Source organism: Chiloscyllium punctatum, chromosome 11 (genome assembly GCF_047496795.1).
Source record: "Chiloscyllium punctatum isolate Juve2018m chromosome 11, sChiPun1.3, whole genome shotgun sequence".
Classification (NCBI taxonomy): Eukaryota; Metazoa; Chordata; class Chondrichthyes; order Orectolobiformes; family Hemiscylliidae; genus Chiloscyllium; species Chiloscyllium punctatum.
This window is the reverse complement of record NC_092749.1, coordinates 96,055,074-96,074,264: the sequence shown is the minus strand read 5'-3', so window position 1 is coordinate 96,074,264 and position 19,191 is coordinate 96,055,074. Positions and strand designations below refer to the sequence as shown.

The 19,191-nt window shown below is 42.2% G+C and overlaps 1 protein-coding gene across 1 annotated transcript in view; it reads right to left on the bottom strand.

The window, feature by feature from the left end:
* The window catches only part of adgb (androglobin), a 332,059-nt gene that overhangs the window by 174,536 nt on the left and 138,332 nt on the right, over positions 1 to 19,191 (bottom strand). The window contains exons 7-9 of the mRNA XM_072581648.1: positions 14,548 to 14,687; positions 5,925 to 6,011; positions 1,283 to 1,464 (exon numbers count right to left, since the gene is read on the bottom strand). Coding sequence (XP_072437749.1) covers positions 1,283 to 1,464; positions 5,925 to 6,011; positions 14,548 to 14,687 — 409 coding nt within the window. The remainder of the gene's footprint in view (positions 1 to 1,282; positions 1,465 to 5,924; positions 6,012 to 14,547; positions 14,688 to 19,191) is intronic.

Genomic DNA, 19,191 nt, shown 5'->3' with positions numbered 1-19,191 from the left:
ATTTATAGAGTGGCTTCAATGTAACAAAATCATTCCAAGACACTACACAGAAATGTAATGTGACAATGTTTAACAATAACCCACATACAGTATGAAAGACTGGCATCCAATGTGAAACAATAAAAACTGAGGATGCAGAAGAAACTAGATTTGGAGGAATGCAGAGATCTTGATAGGAGATGGAAGCTGGGATATCTAAGGCTGCTCGAGGTTAGAAAGATAGATAAGGCTGAATTTCATGGGGCACTGTGATCTCCATTCCCCTACTCTCCTTGTCTGAAACATCAGGGAGTAGGCAGCTCACCTGCTATCCTGATGGTCACCCATTAGCAGTTTATCACTAGGAATAGCATTAATCTCTTCAGGGTGAGAATTCCATTTGAATCTTGGCGGGGAGTCCTGATTTAAAGAGCTGCTGGCCAATTAGATGGCTGACAGCTCTGTAGTCCCAACAGCAACAGGTTTGATTCTTAGCCACTGCCATGACCATATGTGGTACATGAAGAAGAGGACCCTTTGGACCTCAGACTGAGAGCAATGAGAGGTAAGCCTGGTATATAGGTGGGGTCAGACTGGTAGAACTCTGAGAAAGAGTGTGAAGGATGTGTCTAAGAGAGAGAGCGGGCATGGATTTGAGAGTTCTATCAGGATGGTAAAGAACAAATAGGATATTGGGAACATAATGTGCTTCTCATGGCCCATAAGGGAGTTATTCATTCCCCTTTGCCCGATAACAGCTTAAAGTAGTTGGGCCAATGACTTGCTGTAGGTAAAATAGTGAAGTGGGTAGCATGAGGCCTTCTGTGAAGGGCATCTATAGGACCAACAGCGGTGAGCCATCCAACGTTCCATTGTCTTTCGTGAAATTTCAGATAGTGGCAGGCAAGAAAAGGCTGCATTTTTTGGAAGATCCTTTGCCATCAAATCTGCTGGTGAAACAGTATACAATTCAGCCTGTTGTGGGGATTTGAACATGAGAACAAGATGCTGCTGCACTAGGAACTGATCTCTGTCAGCGAGCACAGAAGTGACAAGTAATTAGTGCTTGATGCAAGTATGCTTGATATAGGCTGCAGAGTTTTAGATAAGTTCAAGTTTACAGAATATGTGACAGGTCAACCAGGAGAGAATTTCAATAGTCGCAACTTGAGATAACAAAGTCATGAATAAGGATCTCAAAAGAGGAGATGAAGCAGATTCGGAGACAGGCAATGTTACAAAGCATCAGCAGACTAATTCAAGTGGCAACTTATAAGCTTGAAAAGAAATACAATGACTTTACCTTTGCTTACTTTTTCAATTGGTTTGCTGCTGACAACTTCCACAATATCTTCATTTTCCTTCCCAATTTTTTGTATTGATTCTGTTGAAGGCACTTTGGCCACAACAGGTTCCTCATTTGCAAAAGTGAACTCTGGGAGAAGTGTCTTCAGAAAGGACCAGATTCTCTCAGACTGCTCAGATCTGGAAAAAATTGTCAAAGGTAAATTGTACTGTTTGGGAACATATCAAGAAGCACCACTCTGTACAGGCAGATGTGTGCAGCTGTTAAAGTATAAAGGTATAAAATGTTGTCAAGCATAAGCAAATAGGTCCTTGTAAAGAATTGTGGTAATAAAAATAAAATTAAAGAATTTTATTTGAAAGTGCCAAACAGGTATAACAAAATAGATGAACTTGCAGACAAACATACATAAATGAGTTGAACTGATTGCCATTAAAGAGACATGATTCCATGTTGACTGAAGTTTTGAAATAGATATTCCAGCTTCCTTAACATGTCAAAAAGGTGGGAAAGGAGGAATGGTCCTGATAATAAAAGGTAATATAAGAAAAGTGGTAAGTATGGATCTTGGCTCAGAAGTTTGGGAAATAGAATCAGTTTGTGTAAAGATTGGGAAAAAGAAGGGTTTGAAATGTTTGATGGGATTAGTTGATAGTATTAACCATTTAGAGAAAGGAACTAAATATAATATTTCCAAGTTTGCAAATGACACATAGTTAGATGGGAGGGTGAACTGACTGTGGATTGCAGAGATACTTCAGTGTGATTTGGATATGTTGACTGAGTGGGCAAATGTATGGCAGATGAAGCGTAATGTGAATGACAGTGAGATTTTTCACTTTGGTAACAAAATCAGAAAGGTAGACTACTATTTGAATAGTGATAGATTGGGAAAGGGAGGATGGGTATCCTTGTACACCAGTTGCTGAATGTAAGCTTGCAGGTGCATTAGGCAATGTAGATGGGAAATGGTATGTTGGCTTTCCTAGTGAGAGAATTTGAATACAAGATCAGAAATGTCTTGCAATTGCATAGGGCCTTGATGAGACTAAACCTGGAGTATCATGTGTAATTTTTGTCTTAATTTATCTGAGGAAGGATGTTCTGGCAACAGAGGGAGTGCTGATCACTAGACTGACTCTTGGGATGGCAGGACTGACATATAAAGAGAGACTGTAATCGGTTAGGATTATATTTACTGGATTTTAGAAGAATGAGGATGATCTCATAGAAATCTATAAAATCTAGACAGGTGAACACAGGAAGGATGTTTCTGATGATTGGGAATCCAGAACCAAGGTCATAACTTACGGTTCCAGGGTAGACCATTTAGGACTGAAAGAAGGAGACATTTCTTCAACAAGGTGTTTGAGGGAAGTGGTTGAGGCCAAAACATTTAATGTTTACAAGAAGGAGTTAGATATAGTTCTTAGGACTAAATGAATCAAAGGGTATGGGAAGAAAGCAAAAACATTACACTGAATTGAATGATCAGTCATAACCACACTGACTGGAAGACCAGGACTAAATATCCTACTTCTGCCCCTATTTTCTATATTTCCATAATGCTTCTAATAGAAGTTTTCTGTTTAGGCAGAATACCAAGCAAAACAATATTGGAGATTTTAATAAAGACAATGTAATAAACATGGGAGACTTCAACCTTCACATCAACGAACAAAATCAAATTGACAAAGGTAGTCTGGAACTTGTGCTTGTAGACTATGTTCGTAACAGTTTGCTGGAACTGAATGTGTTAAGCCAAATAGCTCAAAGCCTATTTTACATAGAGTATTGGATAATGAGGCAGATTTAATTAGTAATCTCACTGTAAAATATCAGCTCAATAAGCGTAAACATTATACAACAGACTTCCTTGTCAAGTTTGAGAGCAACATTCTCAAATCCAAAACAAGAATCCCAAACTTAAGTAAAGCCAAAGCGTGATTATGAAGGAGGGAAGCTGTCTAAGATTGTTTGTATAAATAGATTGTTTGGCATTAACTAAACAATGGGAAACATTTAAAGAAATGGTTCAAAATTTTCAATACATATACGTTCCATGAAAAAAATAGCAAGAGAGATCCATCCATGGATTACTAGTCATGTTTAGAAAACTCAGCTAGAGTATTGTGAACAGTTCTGTGTGTCACATTATAGGAAGGATATGAATACATTGGAGGAAGTACAGAAGTGGTTTATAAGAATGGTTCCAGGGATGAGAAACCTCAGTTATGAAGACAGAATGAAGAACTTGGGACTGTTCTCCTTTGAGACAAAACAACTAAGAAGAGATTTGATAAAGGGTTTCAAACCCAGGAGTGGACTGAAAAGAGGTGACATGGAGAAACTGGCCCCAGTTGTATAAAGGAACAAGAACTAACAGGTATAGATTTAAACTGATCTGCAAAAGAAGCAAAGATGAAGTGAGGAAAAGATTTGTCGGTCAGCAAGTAGTTAGGATATGGGAGGCATTGTCAGGAAATAGGAGTTTTGAGAAGATTTGTAGCTCAGGTTGAGGTTCTGGATATAGGTTTGCTCACTGAGCTGTAAGGTTCATTTCCAGATGTTTTGTCACCATACTAGGTAATATCTTCAATGGGCCTCCGGGCGAAGCACTGTTGATAATTCCTGCTTTCTATTTATATGTTTGGGTTTCTTTGGGTTGATGTCATTTGCTATGGGACATCATTTCCTGTGGTGATGTCATTTCCCATTCTTTTGCTCAGGAGGTGGTAAATGGGGGTCTAACTCGATATGTTTGTTGATAGAGTTCCAGTTGGAATGCCATGTTTCTAAGAATTCTCTTGCGTGTCTCTGTTTGGCTTGTCCTAGGGTCATGTCGTTTTGTGGCTGGTTGATGTTCATGACATGACCATCTCTCACTAGTATCCTTACATACAGATAAGGAAGGACACCACTTCGACTGGGACAACACATCCATCCTAGGACAAGCCAAACAGAGACATGCACGAGAATTCCTAGAAGCATGGTATTCCAACTGAAATTCTATCAACAAGCACATCGAGTTAGACCCCGTCTACCACCCCCGAGAAAAAGAACAGGAAATGACATCATCAGATGAATGATGTCACCATAGCAAATGACATCACCAACCCAAAGAAACCCAAACATTTCAATAGAAAGCAGGAATTATCAACAGTACTTCACCCAGAGGCCCACTGAAGACGTTACCTAGTAGGGTTATGAAAAGTCTGGAAATGAACCTTCCAGTTCAGCGAGCAAACCTACATGCATTGTCTGGAAATGTGATGGAGGCAGCTTCAATTAAAGTATGCAAAAGGCATCAGATGATTTTATGGAAAAAATAAGTCGTGTGCAAGGGTATGGATTAAAAGCATTGGCACTAGGTACTGATACTCATTAATGAGCTGGCGCAGGCACATTGGGTTGAATAGCCACTTTCTGCACTTTAACACTTATGTGATTGTATGAGAATATTGTGTCTGCCTTCACAACAGAAGTCTCACAAATAACATAGCAGAAATAGAAGGTGACTTAAGGTTTAAAAATAGCAAGGAACATAAACTAATTAATAAGTTTTCCCTGCTGATGCTACAGAAATTTAAGGAATGGGCTAAAAATCAACACATTCCCAGAACCTTACAGACTTCATCCTGGGGGGCAAAAAGAGGAAGCTGCAGAGACAGTAAATGCACTGATGTTGATTTTCCAAAATCCCGACATTCTAAAATAGTGCCAGCAATTGGATGTCGGTAAGTGTAACACTGCTTTTCAAACTAGGAGGGAGGGACAAAAAAGGTTACTTCAGGCCACCTTGCCTGGCATCAATCATCATCAGGAAAATAAAAGAATATATTATCAATGAAGTCCCAACAATCCAGTAACTGAGCAAGATTGGAGCTCAGGGAAAATCAATAGGACTGGCTCGGTGAGGCTAGCTCTTGGTGAACAGCTGAGTTATGCTGAGTTTTTTTTTAGTATTCATTCACAGGCCATGGGCATTGCTAGTAAGGCCAGCATTTATTACCCATCCTAATTACCCAGAAGACACTTAAAGAATTAACCACATTTGCTGTGGGTTTGGAGTCACATGTGGGCCAGACTAGGTGAGGATAGCAGTTTCTTTCCCTAAAGGGCATTAGTGAACCAGATGTGATTTTCCTGACAATTGATAATGTATTCACGGTCATCATTGGACTCAATTCCAGATTGAGTGCTAGACAACAGTTTCTGGAATGCAAGAGAATGTCGACTCAGGAAAGGAGGGCGGCCAAAATTGGAGCAGTCATTGATGTAGTCCATGATGGAAAGACTTTTGAGAGGGAGTTTCAAGGCCATATTGGCAAGGGTGAAGAACTGTGATTCCTTGTGAAGCTTTTAAATTTTGATGACCCATCTTATTAACACTTGAGGGAGTTGCTGAGAATTCCATGAGATCTCTTTGGATCACATTTGCCATTTGATGTGTGCTTTGGGAGTATTCAATCACAAATTCTAGGTTATAGTGGTATAACAGTTATATTGTCACACAATAGTTTACACAAGTCCATTTAAAATCTAACATCTACCTTATTTCCAATATGCAAGTTAATAAATACAGTAACTAATTGATTTAACCTGGGACATGCAAATTAATTTTCCCACAATTGCTTACCGGAGTGGGATGATCTCGGGATGCCAGCCTGTCAGTGCGTGCAAAACTGTGAACTCCCCCAGTTCTTTCTTTCCTGTATTACTCATGCTGTTAATACACAATTACAGACCTTAGTGTTACCAGAACTCGGCATCAGTAAGCTTGATGTTCAGCAGCAAATGCCAAATAACTCAGGTGAATTCACAGAGGCCTATGCTATTTAGCAATCTCATTGCTAGAAGTACAGCCTCAGTCTTGGTAGTCAAATCTAGCAATAATGATGACAAATATTAATTATGTTACTGCATTTCAGTTGTGGTTCAGTTGGTAGCACTCTCACCTTTTAGTAAAAGATGTGAATCCACTCAAGAATGGCATCTAGAACAGGACAAGGGGGCTGTTGGAAGTACTAAACTTCGGATGATATGTTCAGCTGAGGCCCCATTTTTTTTTCTTAGGTGGATGCAAAAGCAGGGTAATTCTCCCCATTTTTCCCTAAGACAACGCCACTGAAAGATTCACCAGTCATTGTCACAAAGCTTTTTTTTGTGATCTTGCAATGTGAAAAGTATCCCTTGCATGTCCTACATTGCACTCGTGGCCACACTTTAAAAGTAATTTGATGGCTGTGAAGTATTTTGGGACATGCTGGGATTGTGAAAGGCGCAACAGGACTGGAGGGTTTGAGCTATAGGGAGAGGCTGAATGGGCTGAGCCCTTTTTTTTCTGGAGTGTCAGAAGCTGAAGGGTGACCTTATAGAGGTTTATAAAATCATAAGGGGCATGAATAGGATGAATAGCAAAGGTCTTTTCCCTAGGGTGGGTGAGTTCAAAACTAGAGGTCATAGGTTTAAGGTGAGAGGGGAAAGATTTAAAAAGGACCTGAGGGATAACTTTTTTTAGCAGAGGATGGCACATGAATGGAACAAGCTACCAGAGGAAGTGATGGAGGTGGGTATAATTACAACACTTAAAAGGTATTTGGATGGATATATGAATAGGAAGGGTTTGGAGGGATATGGGCCAAATGCTGGCAAATAGGTCTAGGTCAGATTAGGATGTCTGGTTGGTGCAGACAAGTTGGGCCGAAGGGTCTGTTTTCATGCTGTGTGACTCTATAAATGTAAGTTGTTTTCTTTTCATCTTATGTTATGTTTAATAGTTTTCAACTTTCTTGTTCCTTTTTTAACTTGCGATGTGATTATTTTTGTCTTGTGTTCTTTGGAGGTGAGCCCCTACTTCCTATATTCTGTTATTTACACTTTCATTAATGCAATTATGCATATTTTTAAGAAGTGAAAAAAAAGTGTTTTAATTTGAAGTGTAGTCACGCGACTATCTAAAAATGCTAATTAGCTAGGTTTTAATGCTGTTTTCTCAAAAGCAATTTGCTTTAATGGAGCTTCTTTGTCAGAGACCAATATCTCAAGGGATTTCACAGGGGTAAAGTCAACATTGAACAACATACCAAGGAAAATAATTTCTAAGGAGTGGTGAAAGTAATAGGTTTTCAAGAGAGATGGACATGTGCAGCATGCAAAGTATACAGAAGAACTTTCAGTGTGTAGAGCCCAGGTGGCTGAAAGCATAATTAGGTGAGCACTTTGGGGGCAGTGACCACAATTCGGTGACTTTTACTCGAGTGATGGAGAGGGATAAGTGTGCACTGCAGGGCAAGAGTTATAGCTGGAGGCAGGGAAATTATGATGCGGTGAGGCACGACTTAGGATGCGTACCTTGGAAAAGTAGGCTTCAAGGAAAGGGCGCAATTGATATGTGGAGCTTGTTCAAGGAGCAACTATTGAGTGTCCTTGATAAGTATGTACCTGCCAGGCAGGGAGGAAAGGGTCGTGTGAGGGAGCCGCGGTTTAATAAGAAGTTGGAATCCCTTGTTAAAGGGAAGAGGGTGGCCTATGTAAAGATGAGACGTGAAGGTTCAATTGGGGCGATTGAGAGTTATAAGGTAGCCAGGAAGGATCTGAAGAGAGAGCTAAGAGCAGCAAGAAGGGGACATGAAAAGTCCTTAGTTGGTAGGATTAGGGAAAACCTAAAGGCTTTCTATAGGTATGTCAGGAATAAAAGAATGACTAGGGTAAGAATAGGTTCAGTCAAGGATAGTAGTGGGAAGTTGCGTGTGGAGGCTGAAGAGATTGGGGAGACACTGAATGAATACTTTTCGTCAGTATTCACTCAGGAACAGGACATTGTTGCCGATGTGAATACTGAGTCACAATTAATTAGAATGGACGGCTCTGAGGTATGTAGGGAAGAGGTGTTGGAAATTCTGGAAAGGGTGAAAATAGCTAAGTCCCCTAGGCCTGATGGCATTTATCCAGGGATTGTCTGGGAAGCAAGGGAGGAGATTGCAGAGCCATTGGCCTTGATTTTTATGTCCTCGTTGTCTACAGGAATAGTGCCAGAAGACTGGAGGATAGCAAATGTGGTTCCCTTGTTCAAGAAGGGGAGTAGGGATAACCCTAGTAACTATAGGCTAGTGAGCCTCACTTCTGTTGTGGGCAAAGTCTTAGAGAGAATTGTAAGGGATAGGATTTATGAACATCTGGATAGGAATAATGTGATCAAGGATAGTCAGTATGGTTTTGTGAAGGACAGATCGTGCCTCACAAACCTTCTTGAATTCTTTGAGAAGGTGACTAAGGAGGTGGACGAGGGTAAAGCGGTAGATGTGGTGTATATGGATTTTAGTAAGGCGTTTGATAAGGTTCCCCATGGTAGGCTACTGCAAAAAATATGGAGGTATGGCATTGAGGGTGAGTTGGAGGTTTGGATTAGGAATTGGCTGGCTGGAAGAAGACAGAGGGTAGTAGTTGATGGTAAAGGTTCATCTTGGAGTGCAGTTACTAGCGGAGTTGTGCAAGGATCTGTTTTGGGACCATTGCTGTTTGTCATTTTTATAAATGACCTGGAGGAGGGGCTAGAAGGTTGGGTGAGCAAGTTTGCAGATGATACGAAAGTCGGTGGAGTTGTTGACAGTGATGAAGGATGTGTTAGGTTACAGCGGGATATAGATAAGCTGCAGGGCTGGGCAGAAAGGTGGCAAATGGAGTTCAATATGGGTAAGTGTGAGGTGATTCACTTTGGTATGAGTAACAAAAAGATGGGGTACTGGGCTAATGGTTGGAAACTTGGTAGTGTGGATGAGCAGAGGGATCTTGTGTTCATGTACACAGATCTCTGAAAATTGCCACCCAGGTAAATAGTGCGGTGAAGAAAGCATATGGCTTACTGGCTTTTATTGGTAGAGGAATTGAGTTCCGGAGTCCTGAGGTCATGTTGCAGTTGTATAAGACTCTGGTGCGGCCACATCTGGAGTATTGTGTGCAGTTTTGGTCGCCATACTATAGGAAGGATGTGGAGGCACTGGAACGGGTGCAGAGGAAGTTTACCAGGATGTTGCCTGGTATGGTAGGAAGATCATATGAGGAAAGGCTGAGGCACTTGGGGCTGTTTTCATTGGAGAAAAGAAGGTTTAGGGGTGATTTGATAGAGGTATACAAGATGATTAGGGGTTTAGATAGGGTTGACCATGAGAACCTTTTTCCGCGTATGGAGTCAGCTATTACGAGGGGGCATAGCTTTAAATTAATGGGTGGTAGGTATAGGACAGATGTTAGGGGTAGATTCTTTACTCAGCGAGTTGAGAGTTTATGGAATGCTCTGCCAGTAGCAGTGGTGGACTCTCCCTCTTTATGGGCATTTAAACAGGCATTGGATAGGCATATGGAGGATTGTGTGCTAGTGTAGGTTAGGTGGGCTTGGATCAGCGCAACATCGAGGGCCAAAGGGCCTGTACTGCACTGTATTTTTCTATGTTCTATGTTCTATAATTGCAACAAAGGGAGGGTTGTTACATGAGACCAGAGGTGGAGGAGTGGAGAGTAGACCCTCCTTCTTAATTATGAACATCGAGTTTTTTTCTACCAATCAGAGACAATGACAGTTGTTTAGTTTTATAAACAGAAAAAAAAGGGTACTTTTTCACCATGGTCACAGGGAGAACAAGGAAGGTAAGTATAAGTTATTCTACTTTGACAAACACAATGACTCACCAATGTGTGGAAATGTAGCACATTCAATATTTTGTATTATAGCGAGGGCTGCCAATTAAATCACCACTAAATTTAGTGATTAGAACATTTTTCACAACATTTTTTAAAAGGCACATTAGTCATAGAAGTTGTTCAGCAAGTTCCTAAGTAGAAATAGGTTTTTAATCATGTGACAATTTACATCCATCTGAGAGATCAGTCAGGGTCTTGGTTTAATGTCTCAGTCAAAAGACTGCAGCTGCAGAAGAGTAGTACTCCCCAGGGACTACACTACATTGTTAGCCTTTATTCTGTGCTCAAGACTCTTCAATGCAACTTGAACTCAACTTCTGACTTAGATGCAAGAATATCATCACTGTACTAAAGCTGTGATTTATTTACATCTTGGTACAATTAATGTTTTCCCACTTGCCTCAAACTCTGTATGGAATTCAAAATGTCTGAAAATAAAGTAAGGTCTAAGCAAAATTATTAGTTTGCGAAGTTGCTGAATTGTGATGTAACTAATTGGATGCAACAGTGTTCAATACCCTTTTCCAACTCTGGCTCAGTTCAGTGTGTCAGATCAAGGTGCCGTTGCCCTGGAATGGGATTTACTTGCTCAGTTTTTATTAAAATTAAATCTTTTTCTCAGACATTTCTTAACAATTTAGCTTGAATTGTGACACCCCAGAGTATACTATTCCATACAGAGACATTGGGCAGAATGAGTGCATGGCTGAATCTAGAATATTTGGACCACTTACATGAATAACCAGGATGTAATATATTTTACATAATATACAGCATAAGATCCTAAACTTGAAACAATGCATTTTGATGCCTGTTCAAAATAACAAACTGAAGGCACTGCTTAAGGTTGCTTTAGCTAGTGAATCTATTTCGTGTCAAATCTCCTTGTCAAGAAGCAGCAGATAACCGTGTCGTTTTACTCTGAGACAACTATGATGGGATTTAGCAGCCTGCAGGGTTTGGAAAGTCTGTCAGGGGCATTGTGTTTAGTTGTGCTGACACTATCTGGCCAGAATGTTATTAAAGTTTGTTCTCAAGATGTTCAAAATTCTAGAAATCTCTATCAGGTGATCTCTTAGTTTTCTCTTTTCTAAGATAAACGAACAGCAGCCTGTTCAGTCTTATACACTTTCAGCTCTGTTAACCTTGTAACTGTTTTACAGAGTAGGTTACTAGATCATTCTTGCAATACAGAAGTCTTTTACAAAACAAGGCCTAGAAGTATTAATTGTGAAGAGCAGAAATGTATTTTTGGAAACTGTGACTGGCTCCTCAGACCTACAGTAATTTTTTCTGGGAGTAGGGCCACTGCATGAGTAATGTTTGCTGTAGCCACGTCCTGCACACTTCTGACTCTGCTGCATCCCTTGCAGGAAAATCCAATACCTTCAGGATCCAGATAGTGTTAAAATGTGGATGGTGGTATTTCAATGGACACGCTGGCTGTAAATGCTACCAACAGATATTGATAACAGATGATGCTGTAATATGATGTGTCAATGCACTGTCCTACCACGCTGCCTACTGGCTGACCTATAAATCAAATATGGACGCCACATTTAAGGAAGTGCCCTTGGAGAGGATGCTGAAGAGGTGCACTAAAACATCAATAGTGAATGGCAACTTCAGTTGTGTAGTGATACTAGAGAAATTGGGATTATATTCTTGAGAATTGCAAACACTTTAATAGCATGACATTGTATTCAAAAAACACATTTGCAGCTCAAAGACTGAATTGCACTGCAACGTACATGACAAAATTAACAGATAGACTAAGTAATCAGGTTAAGATATGTAAGAATATAATGATCATGCTGTGGCACAAAGAGACCAACAAATTCTGTATTAGAGTGGTGCTGGAAAAGCACAGCAGGTCAGGCAGCATCCGAGGAGCAGGAACATCGACGTTCCCGGCATCAGGAATTCCTGATGAAGGGCTTTTGCCCAAAACATCGGTTTTCCTGCTCCTCGGATGCTGCCTGACCTGCTGTGCTTTTCCAGTACCACTCTAATCTTGACTCTAATCTCCAGCATCTGCAGGACACACTTCCGCCTAAACAAATTCAGCAGGAAACAGGAAATTGATGGACATGATATTATAAAGGCAATTAAATTAAAATTATACTAAAATTATGGAAATATCGAGGCTTGACCCACAATTTAAATCATCTTTAGCCACAGGGGAGGTGACAGAGGAATGCAGGACATCTAATGTGATTCCAGTTTACAAGAAAGATGATAGAGATAGACCAGGGAACTATATTCCAATGAATCTAACATTAGTGGTAAGGAAACTTTTGAAGAAAATAGTGAAAGAAAAAAAAATCTCCATTTAGAGAGGCAAGAGTTGAACAAGGTCAGTCAGCATTACCAGCAGAGGGAGGTCATGCCGAACAAATCTGGTGGAATCTTTTGAGGAGGTGACCAAGTGTTTGGACGAGGCGAGGGCAGTAGATGTTATTTATATGGATTTCAGCAAGGCCTTTGACAAAGTTCAGCATGGGAAACTGATAAAGATAAAAGCTCATGGGATCCAGGTAAATTGTTGATCTAAAATTGGCTTAGTGATAGGAGGCAGAGGATGGTGGGAGAAGATTGTTTTTGTGACTGGACCCCTGCATGCAGCAGCGTACCACAATGATCACTGCTTGGACCCTTAGTGTTTGTGACATTAATAAGTGATGCAGATGAGAATGTGGTGGGGATAATATGTAAGTCTCCAGATGACACAAAGATTCACTGGATGGTTGACAGTGAAGAGTGAAGTGTTAGGTTATGGGAGGATATAAATGGTTTGGTCAGATGGGCAGCACAGTGGCAGATAGTTGTTTCACCCTGATAAATATAAGATGATGCAGTTTGGTAGATGGACCTCACCATCAAACCAGCTGACAAGGGGTGGGGGCAGGGGTGGTGCAGTGGTAGTATGGTGCACTGACCTCCATCTCACCAAAGCCAGATGCCAATTCATGGACACCTCCTCCTTTCACCCATGGACCATTACCCCACCTGCCATCACCAGACCATCATCTCCCAAACCATCCACAACCTCATCACCTCAGGGAATCTCCCATTAACAACCTCCAACCTCATAATTCCCCAATCCTGCAAGGCTGAGTTTTACCTCTTATCCAAAATCCGCAAACCTGACTGCCCCGCTTGACCTCTCGTCTCCACTTGCTCCTGCCCCACTGAATTCATCTCCTCATATCTTGACACCGTCCTGTCCCCCTTGCTTCAGGAACTCTCACATATGTTCAGATCACCACCTATATCCTCCACCTTCTCTATCACTTTCAATTTCCCAGCCCCTAGGTCCTCATTTTCATCGTGGATATCTAGTCCCTATACACATCCATTCCCCATTGTAAAGGCCTACAACCCCTCCATCTCTACCTCTCCTGCCATCCTAACTAGTTCCCCTCCACTGACACACTCATTTGATTGGCAGAACTTGTCCTCACCCTCAACAACTTCACCTTCGAATCCTCCCACTTCCTACAGACCAGAGAGGTAGACATGGTCACGTATATGTGTGTCAGCTATGCCTGCCTCTTTTGCAGGATATGTGGAACTGTCCATCTTCCATGGTTACACCGGCACCACTCCCCACCTTTTCCTCTGCCACACTGATGACTGTATCAGCACCACCCCATGCTCCCACGAGGAGGTTGATCAGTTCATCAACTTCACCAACATTTCCACCCTGACTTCAAGTTCACATGGACCATCTCCGACACTTCCCTCCCCTTCCTGGACCTCTCTGACTCCATCTTTGGCAACCGACTCAACACGGACATCTATTTTAAACCCATCAACTTTCACAGCTACGTTGACTACACCTCCTCCTACTCCCCCTACTGCTGTAAAAACGCAATCCCTTAATCCCCATTCCTCCGTCTCCACCATGCCTGCTCCCAGGAGGATCAATTCCTCTCCAGGACATCCCAGGTGTCCCCAGATTTCATAGAACAGTACAGCACAGTACAGGCCCTTCGACCCTCAATGTTGTGTCGACCTTTCGTCCTACTTCACTAGTTTCCAAATCTACCCTCCCCCCACCTCACCCCAGAACCAAATCCCCAGCTGACAGAGTAAATGTCAGGAGAGTCACAGATTTAAAAATTTGAAAAAATGGCAACAAGGGAATGAAGAAGAGTTACTTTGTGTATCATGCAATGCTGAAGAAGGAAGATGTTGCAGACGCAACAGGCATTTTCAAAAGGGAATTGGTTAAATACCTGACAAAAATAAAATGCAAGGCTTCGGGGAAAGAAGATGAAAATGGGATTAATCAAATAGCTCTATCAAAGAGCCAGTACAGGTATAATGAGCTGAGTGTCTTCCTTTTGTGCTTTTGATTCTATGATTCTAAGTGGAATGTATGTGATAGAAAATTCCATCTTTAATGATTATAGAATGTACAGTAGATTGCAGATTTCACTTCAGTGCAATTTGGAAGGTAGGGAGATACTTTTTACTGATAGTACACAGAAGTTTTAAGAATTAAAATGCTGAACTTATTATTAATAACCATCCTCAAAGAAACGGCTTTAACATACTCAATGCTTGCAAGCTTTATGAGAGCTTTCGACAGCAACATTGGCCAAAGCTCGCCCAGGCAGGTTGAAGATGGAAGCAGCAGTTTATCATTTTTGTCGAAGGGCATAGTATCATCCACTGTGATCTTGCGCCAGCACCCCTGAGAGGAGAGAGGAAGACCTACAGTCAACTGGAAATATAGTTAACAGATGAGTCCACTACACCAATGCAATTCAACACAACATATTGTAGCATGCCTGCTGTGCATGGGACCCACAGCTGATCGACACCAGTGATTCCTTTAATGAATAGGATGAGGCACTGTGACTACAAATCACATGGCGGTATTCAATCTGATAGATGCAACCAAGTATTGGTAACTAATCTTCTTTGGCACTCAGTACAAAGAGGATTAATCATTTGACCACATTCTTTTTGCTTTTAATTCTTGCCACTTATTCCATTACATGCAGTCATAGAAACAGGAAATAAATCTACTGCCACTGTGAGCCTGCCATCATGGTGCATCAGAACAATCTGTGACTGACTCTCCCTCCCTCTGTGTTTTAATAAAAACACTCTCTAGAAGTGAGTGTTACTGGCAATGGCGGTATTTAATACACATTATGTTGCTCTTAGTAGTGAGCTAAAAATTGGTACAACTGTGTGCCTTTAGTTTGGAAGGCAAATTAAGAAGCAATCAAGTTGCTTTATGGTTAGATAAGAGCGGCAGATCTCCTTCCCAAAAAATTCATGAACAAACCAGTTGGATTTTAATGACAATCTTTTATAGTCACTTTTACTAAAAAAAACTTTTTTTCTTTCTAATTTTGTAGAGACTGGGTCTTTTAACTTTTCTGTATTTTTACAGGTAGACTAAAATGAGAAAATTCAATTTGGGTGACTGTGTAAAGTATTTTAATTTATGTTAATCCATTCATGGAATATCAAATTCGACTGACTATGGTGGTGTCATCTGCGAACTTGTAAATGGCATTAGTCTGGTATTTAGCAATGCAGTCATGGATATACAGTGAGTACAGTAAGGAGCTGAGTACGCACCCCAGGGGAGCTCCAGTGTTGAGTATTAGTTTACTAACATTAATGTCCTTCAGGGAAATGTCTGTGTCTCCAGATTCAGAGCATTGTGGTTGACTCCCAACTGCCCTCTGAAATGGCCTAACAAGCCATTCAGTTGTACCAATCACTGCAAAGTCTCAAAGAAATGAAACTGGACAGATCAGCTGGCATTGACCTAGGCACTGGATAAGGGAGGTAAAAACAATGACTGCAGATGCTGGAAACCAGATTCTGGATTAGTGGTGCTGGAAGAGCACAGCAGTTCAGGCAGCATCCAAGGAGCTTCGAAATCGACGTTTCGGGCAAAAGCCCTTCATCAGGAATAAAGGCAGTGAGCCTGAAGCATGGAGAGATAGATAAGCTAGAGGAGGGTGGGGGTGGGGAGAAAGTAGCATAGAGTACAATGGGTGAGTGGGGGAGGGGATGAAGGTGATAGGTCAGGGAGGAGAGGGTGGAGTGGATAGGTGGAAAAGGAGATAGGCAGGTAGGACAAGTCCGGACAAGTCATGGGGACAGTGCTGAGCTGGAAGTTTGGAACTAGGGTGAGGTGGGGGAAGGGGAAATGAGGAAGCTGTTGAAGTCCACATTGATGCCCTGGGGTTGAAGTGTTCCGAGGCGGAAGACGAGGCGTTCTTCCTCCAGGCATCTGGTGGTGAGGGAGCGGCGGTGAAGGAGGCCCAGGACCTCCATGTCCTCGGCATAGTGGGAGGGGGAGTTGAAATGTTGGGCCACGGGGCAGTGTGGTTGATTGGTGCGGGTGTCCCGGAGATGTTCCCTAAAGCGCTCTGCTAGGAGGCGCCCAGCCTCCCCAATGTAGAGGAGACCGCATCGGGAGCAACGGATACAATAAATGATATTAGTGGATGTGCAAGTACAACTCTGATGGATGTGGAAGGCTCCTTTAGGGCCTTGAATAGAGGTGAGGGAGGAGGTGTGGCCGCAGGTTTTACAGTTGTACAGGCACTGGATAAGACAGTGGCAGAAACAGCCCTGACGACCTTGCAAAGTCCTCCTCACTAACAACTGAGGACTAGTGCCAAAGTTGGGAGAGTTGCCTCAGAGACTAGTCAAGCAACAACCTGATATAGTCATACTTACAAATCATATCTTATGGGTGATGTCCCAGACACCACCATCACCACCCTTGGATATGTCCGATACCACTGGTAGGACAGACCTAGCAGTGGTGGTGGCACATTGGTATACAGTTATGGGGGAGTTACCCTGGGAGTTTTCATCACTGACTCCAGACCCCATAAAGTCTCATGGCTTCAGGTTAAACATGAGCAAGGAAACCTCCTGCTGATTACCATGTACCATTCCCTTAGGTGATGAATCGGTACTCCTCCATGTCGAACAATGCTTAAAGGAAGCAAGAATGGCAAGTGCAATAAATGTACTCTGGGTGGGGTATTTGAATGACCACCACCAAGAATGGCAAGGTAGCAGCACTACAGATCGAGATGGTCAAGTCCTAAAGACATAGCTGCTAGACTGAGTCTTTGGCAGGTGGTAGTGGAATTAACAAAAAGGAAAAATATACTTGACCTCATCCTTACCAATCTGATGGCTGCATATGCATCTGTCCATGACAGTATCGGTAAGTGCAACCACCACACAGTCCTTCTGGAGATGAAGTCCTGCCCTCACATTAAGAATAATCTCAATTGTGTTTTGTGGTACTACCACTGTGCTAAATGGGACAGACTTCAAATAGATTGAACAGCTCATGATGGGGCATCCTTGATGTACTGTGGGCTATCAACATCAACTGAATTGCAGTCCAGCACAATCTGTAACCTCATGGCCCGGCATATCCTCCATTCAACCATTACCATCAAACCAGGGTCCAACCCTAGTTCAATGGAGAGAGTAGGTGGGCATGCCAGGAGCAGCACCAGGCATATCTGAAGATGAGGTATCAATCTGGTGAAAGGAAAAACAGGACTACTTGCATGCCAAACAGCATAAGCAGCAAGTGATAGACAGAGCTAAGTGGTCTCACAATCAATGAATTAGATCTAAGCTCTGCAGTCCTGCCACATCTAGTTGTGAATGGTGGTGCTCAATTAAACAACTCACTGGAGGAGGAGGTGCCACAAATATCCACACCTTCAATGATGGAAGACTCCAGCACGTCAATGCAAAAGAAAAGGCTGAAGCTTTTGCAACAATCTTCAGCCAGAAGTATTGAGTGGATAATTCGTTTCGGCCTCCTCCAGCGGTCTCTAGCATTACAGGTACCAGTCTTCAGCCAGTTCAATTCACTCCACACGATATCAAGAAACAGTTGGTGACAAGGATACTGCAAAGGCTCGGGGCCCTGATAACATTTTGGCAACAGTACTGAATAGTACTGAAGACTTGTGCTCCAGAATTTGCCGTTTCTCTAGCCAGGCTGTTCCAATACTGTTACAATACTGGCATCTATAGAACAATGTGGAAAATTGCCCAGGTATGTCCTGTACATAAAAAGCAGGACAAATCCAACCCTGCCAATTACTGTCCCATCAGTCTACTCTCAATCATCAGTGAAGTGATGGAAAGTGTCATCAACAGTGCTGTCAAGCAGCACCTGCTCATCAATAACCTGCTCAGTGATGCCCAGTTTGGGTTCTACCAGGGCCCTTCAGCTCCTGACCTCACTACTGCCTTGGTTCAAACATGGACAAAAGAGCTGAATTCCAGAGGTGAAGTGAGAGTTACAGACCTTGACATCAAGGCTGCATTCAACCAAATTTGGCATCAATGAGGCCTAGCAAAACTGGAATTAATGGGTAGCGGGGACAAACTTTCCAATGGCTGAAGTCATACTTGACATATAGCAACATGGCATGGTTATTGGAGTTGAGTCATCTCAGCTCCAAGACATTTCTGCAGGAGTTCGTCAGAGTAGTGTCCTAGACCCAACCATCTTCAGCTGCTTCACCAATGTCCTTCCCTCTATGACAAGGTCTGAAGTGGGGATGTTCACCAATGATTGCACAATGTTCAGAACCATTTGCGACTCTGCAGATGCTGAAGCAGTCCATATCCAAATACAAGATCTGAAAACATCCAAGCTTGGGCTGATTAGTGGCAAGTAACATTTGTGCCACACAAATGCCAGGCTGTGACCATCTCCAATAAGAGACAATCTAACCACTGCCCATGGACATTCAATGTTATTACCATCACTGAATCCCCCACGATTAACATTCTGAGGGTCACCATTGACCAGAAACTCAACTGGACTCACCATATAAACACAGTGGCTACAAGAGCAGGTCAGAAGCTAGAAATACTGAGGTGAGTAACCCACCTCCTGACTCCTCCTACAAGGCATAAGTCAGAAGTGTGATGGAATACTCCCCACTTGCCTGGATGAGTGCAGCCTCAACAACACACAAGAAGCTTGACACCATCCAGGACAAAGCTGTCCACTTGATTGGCACCACATGCACAAGCATCCACTCCTTCCACCACCAATGCTTAGTAGCAGCAGTGTGTGCTATCTACAAGATGCACTACAGAAATTCACCAAAGATCCTATGACGGCACCTTCCAAACCCACAACCACTTCCATCTAGAAGGACATGGGCAGC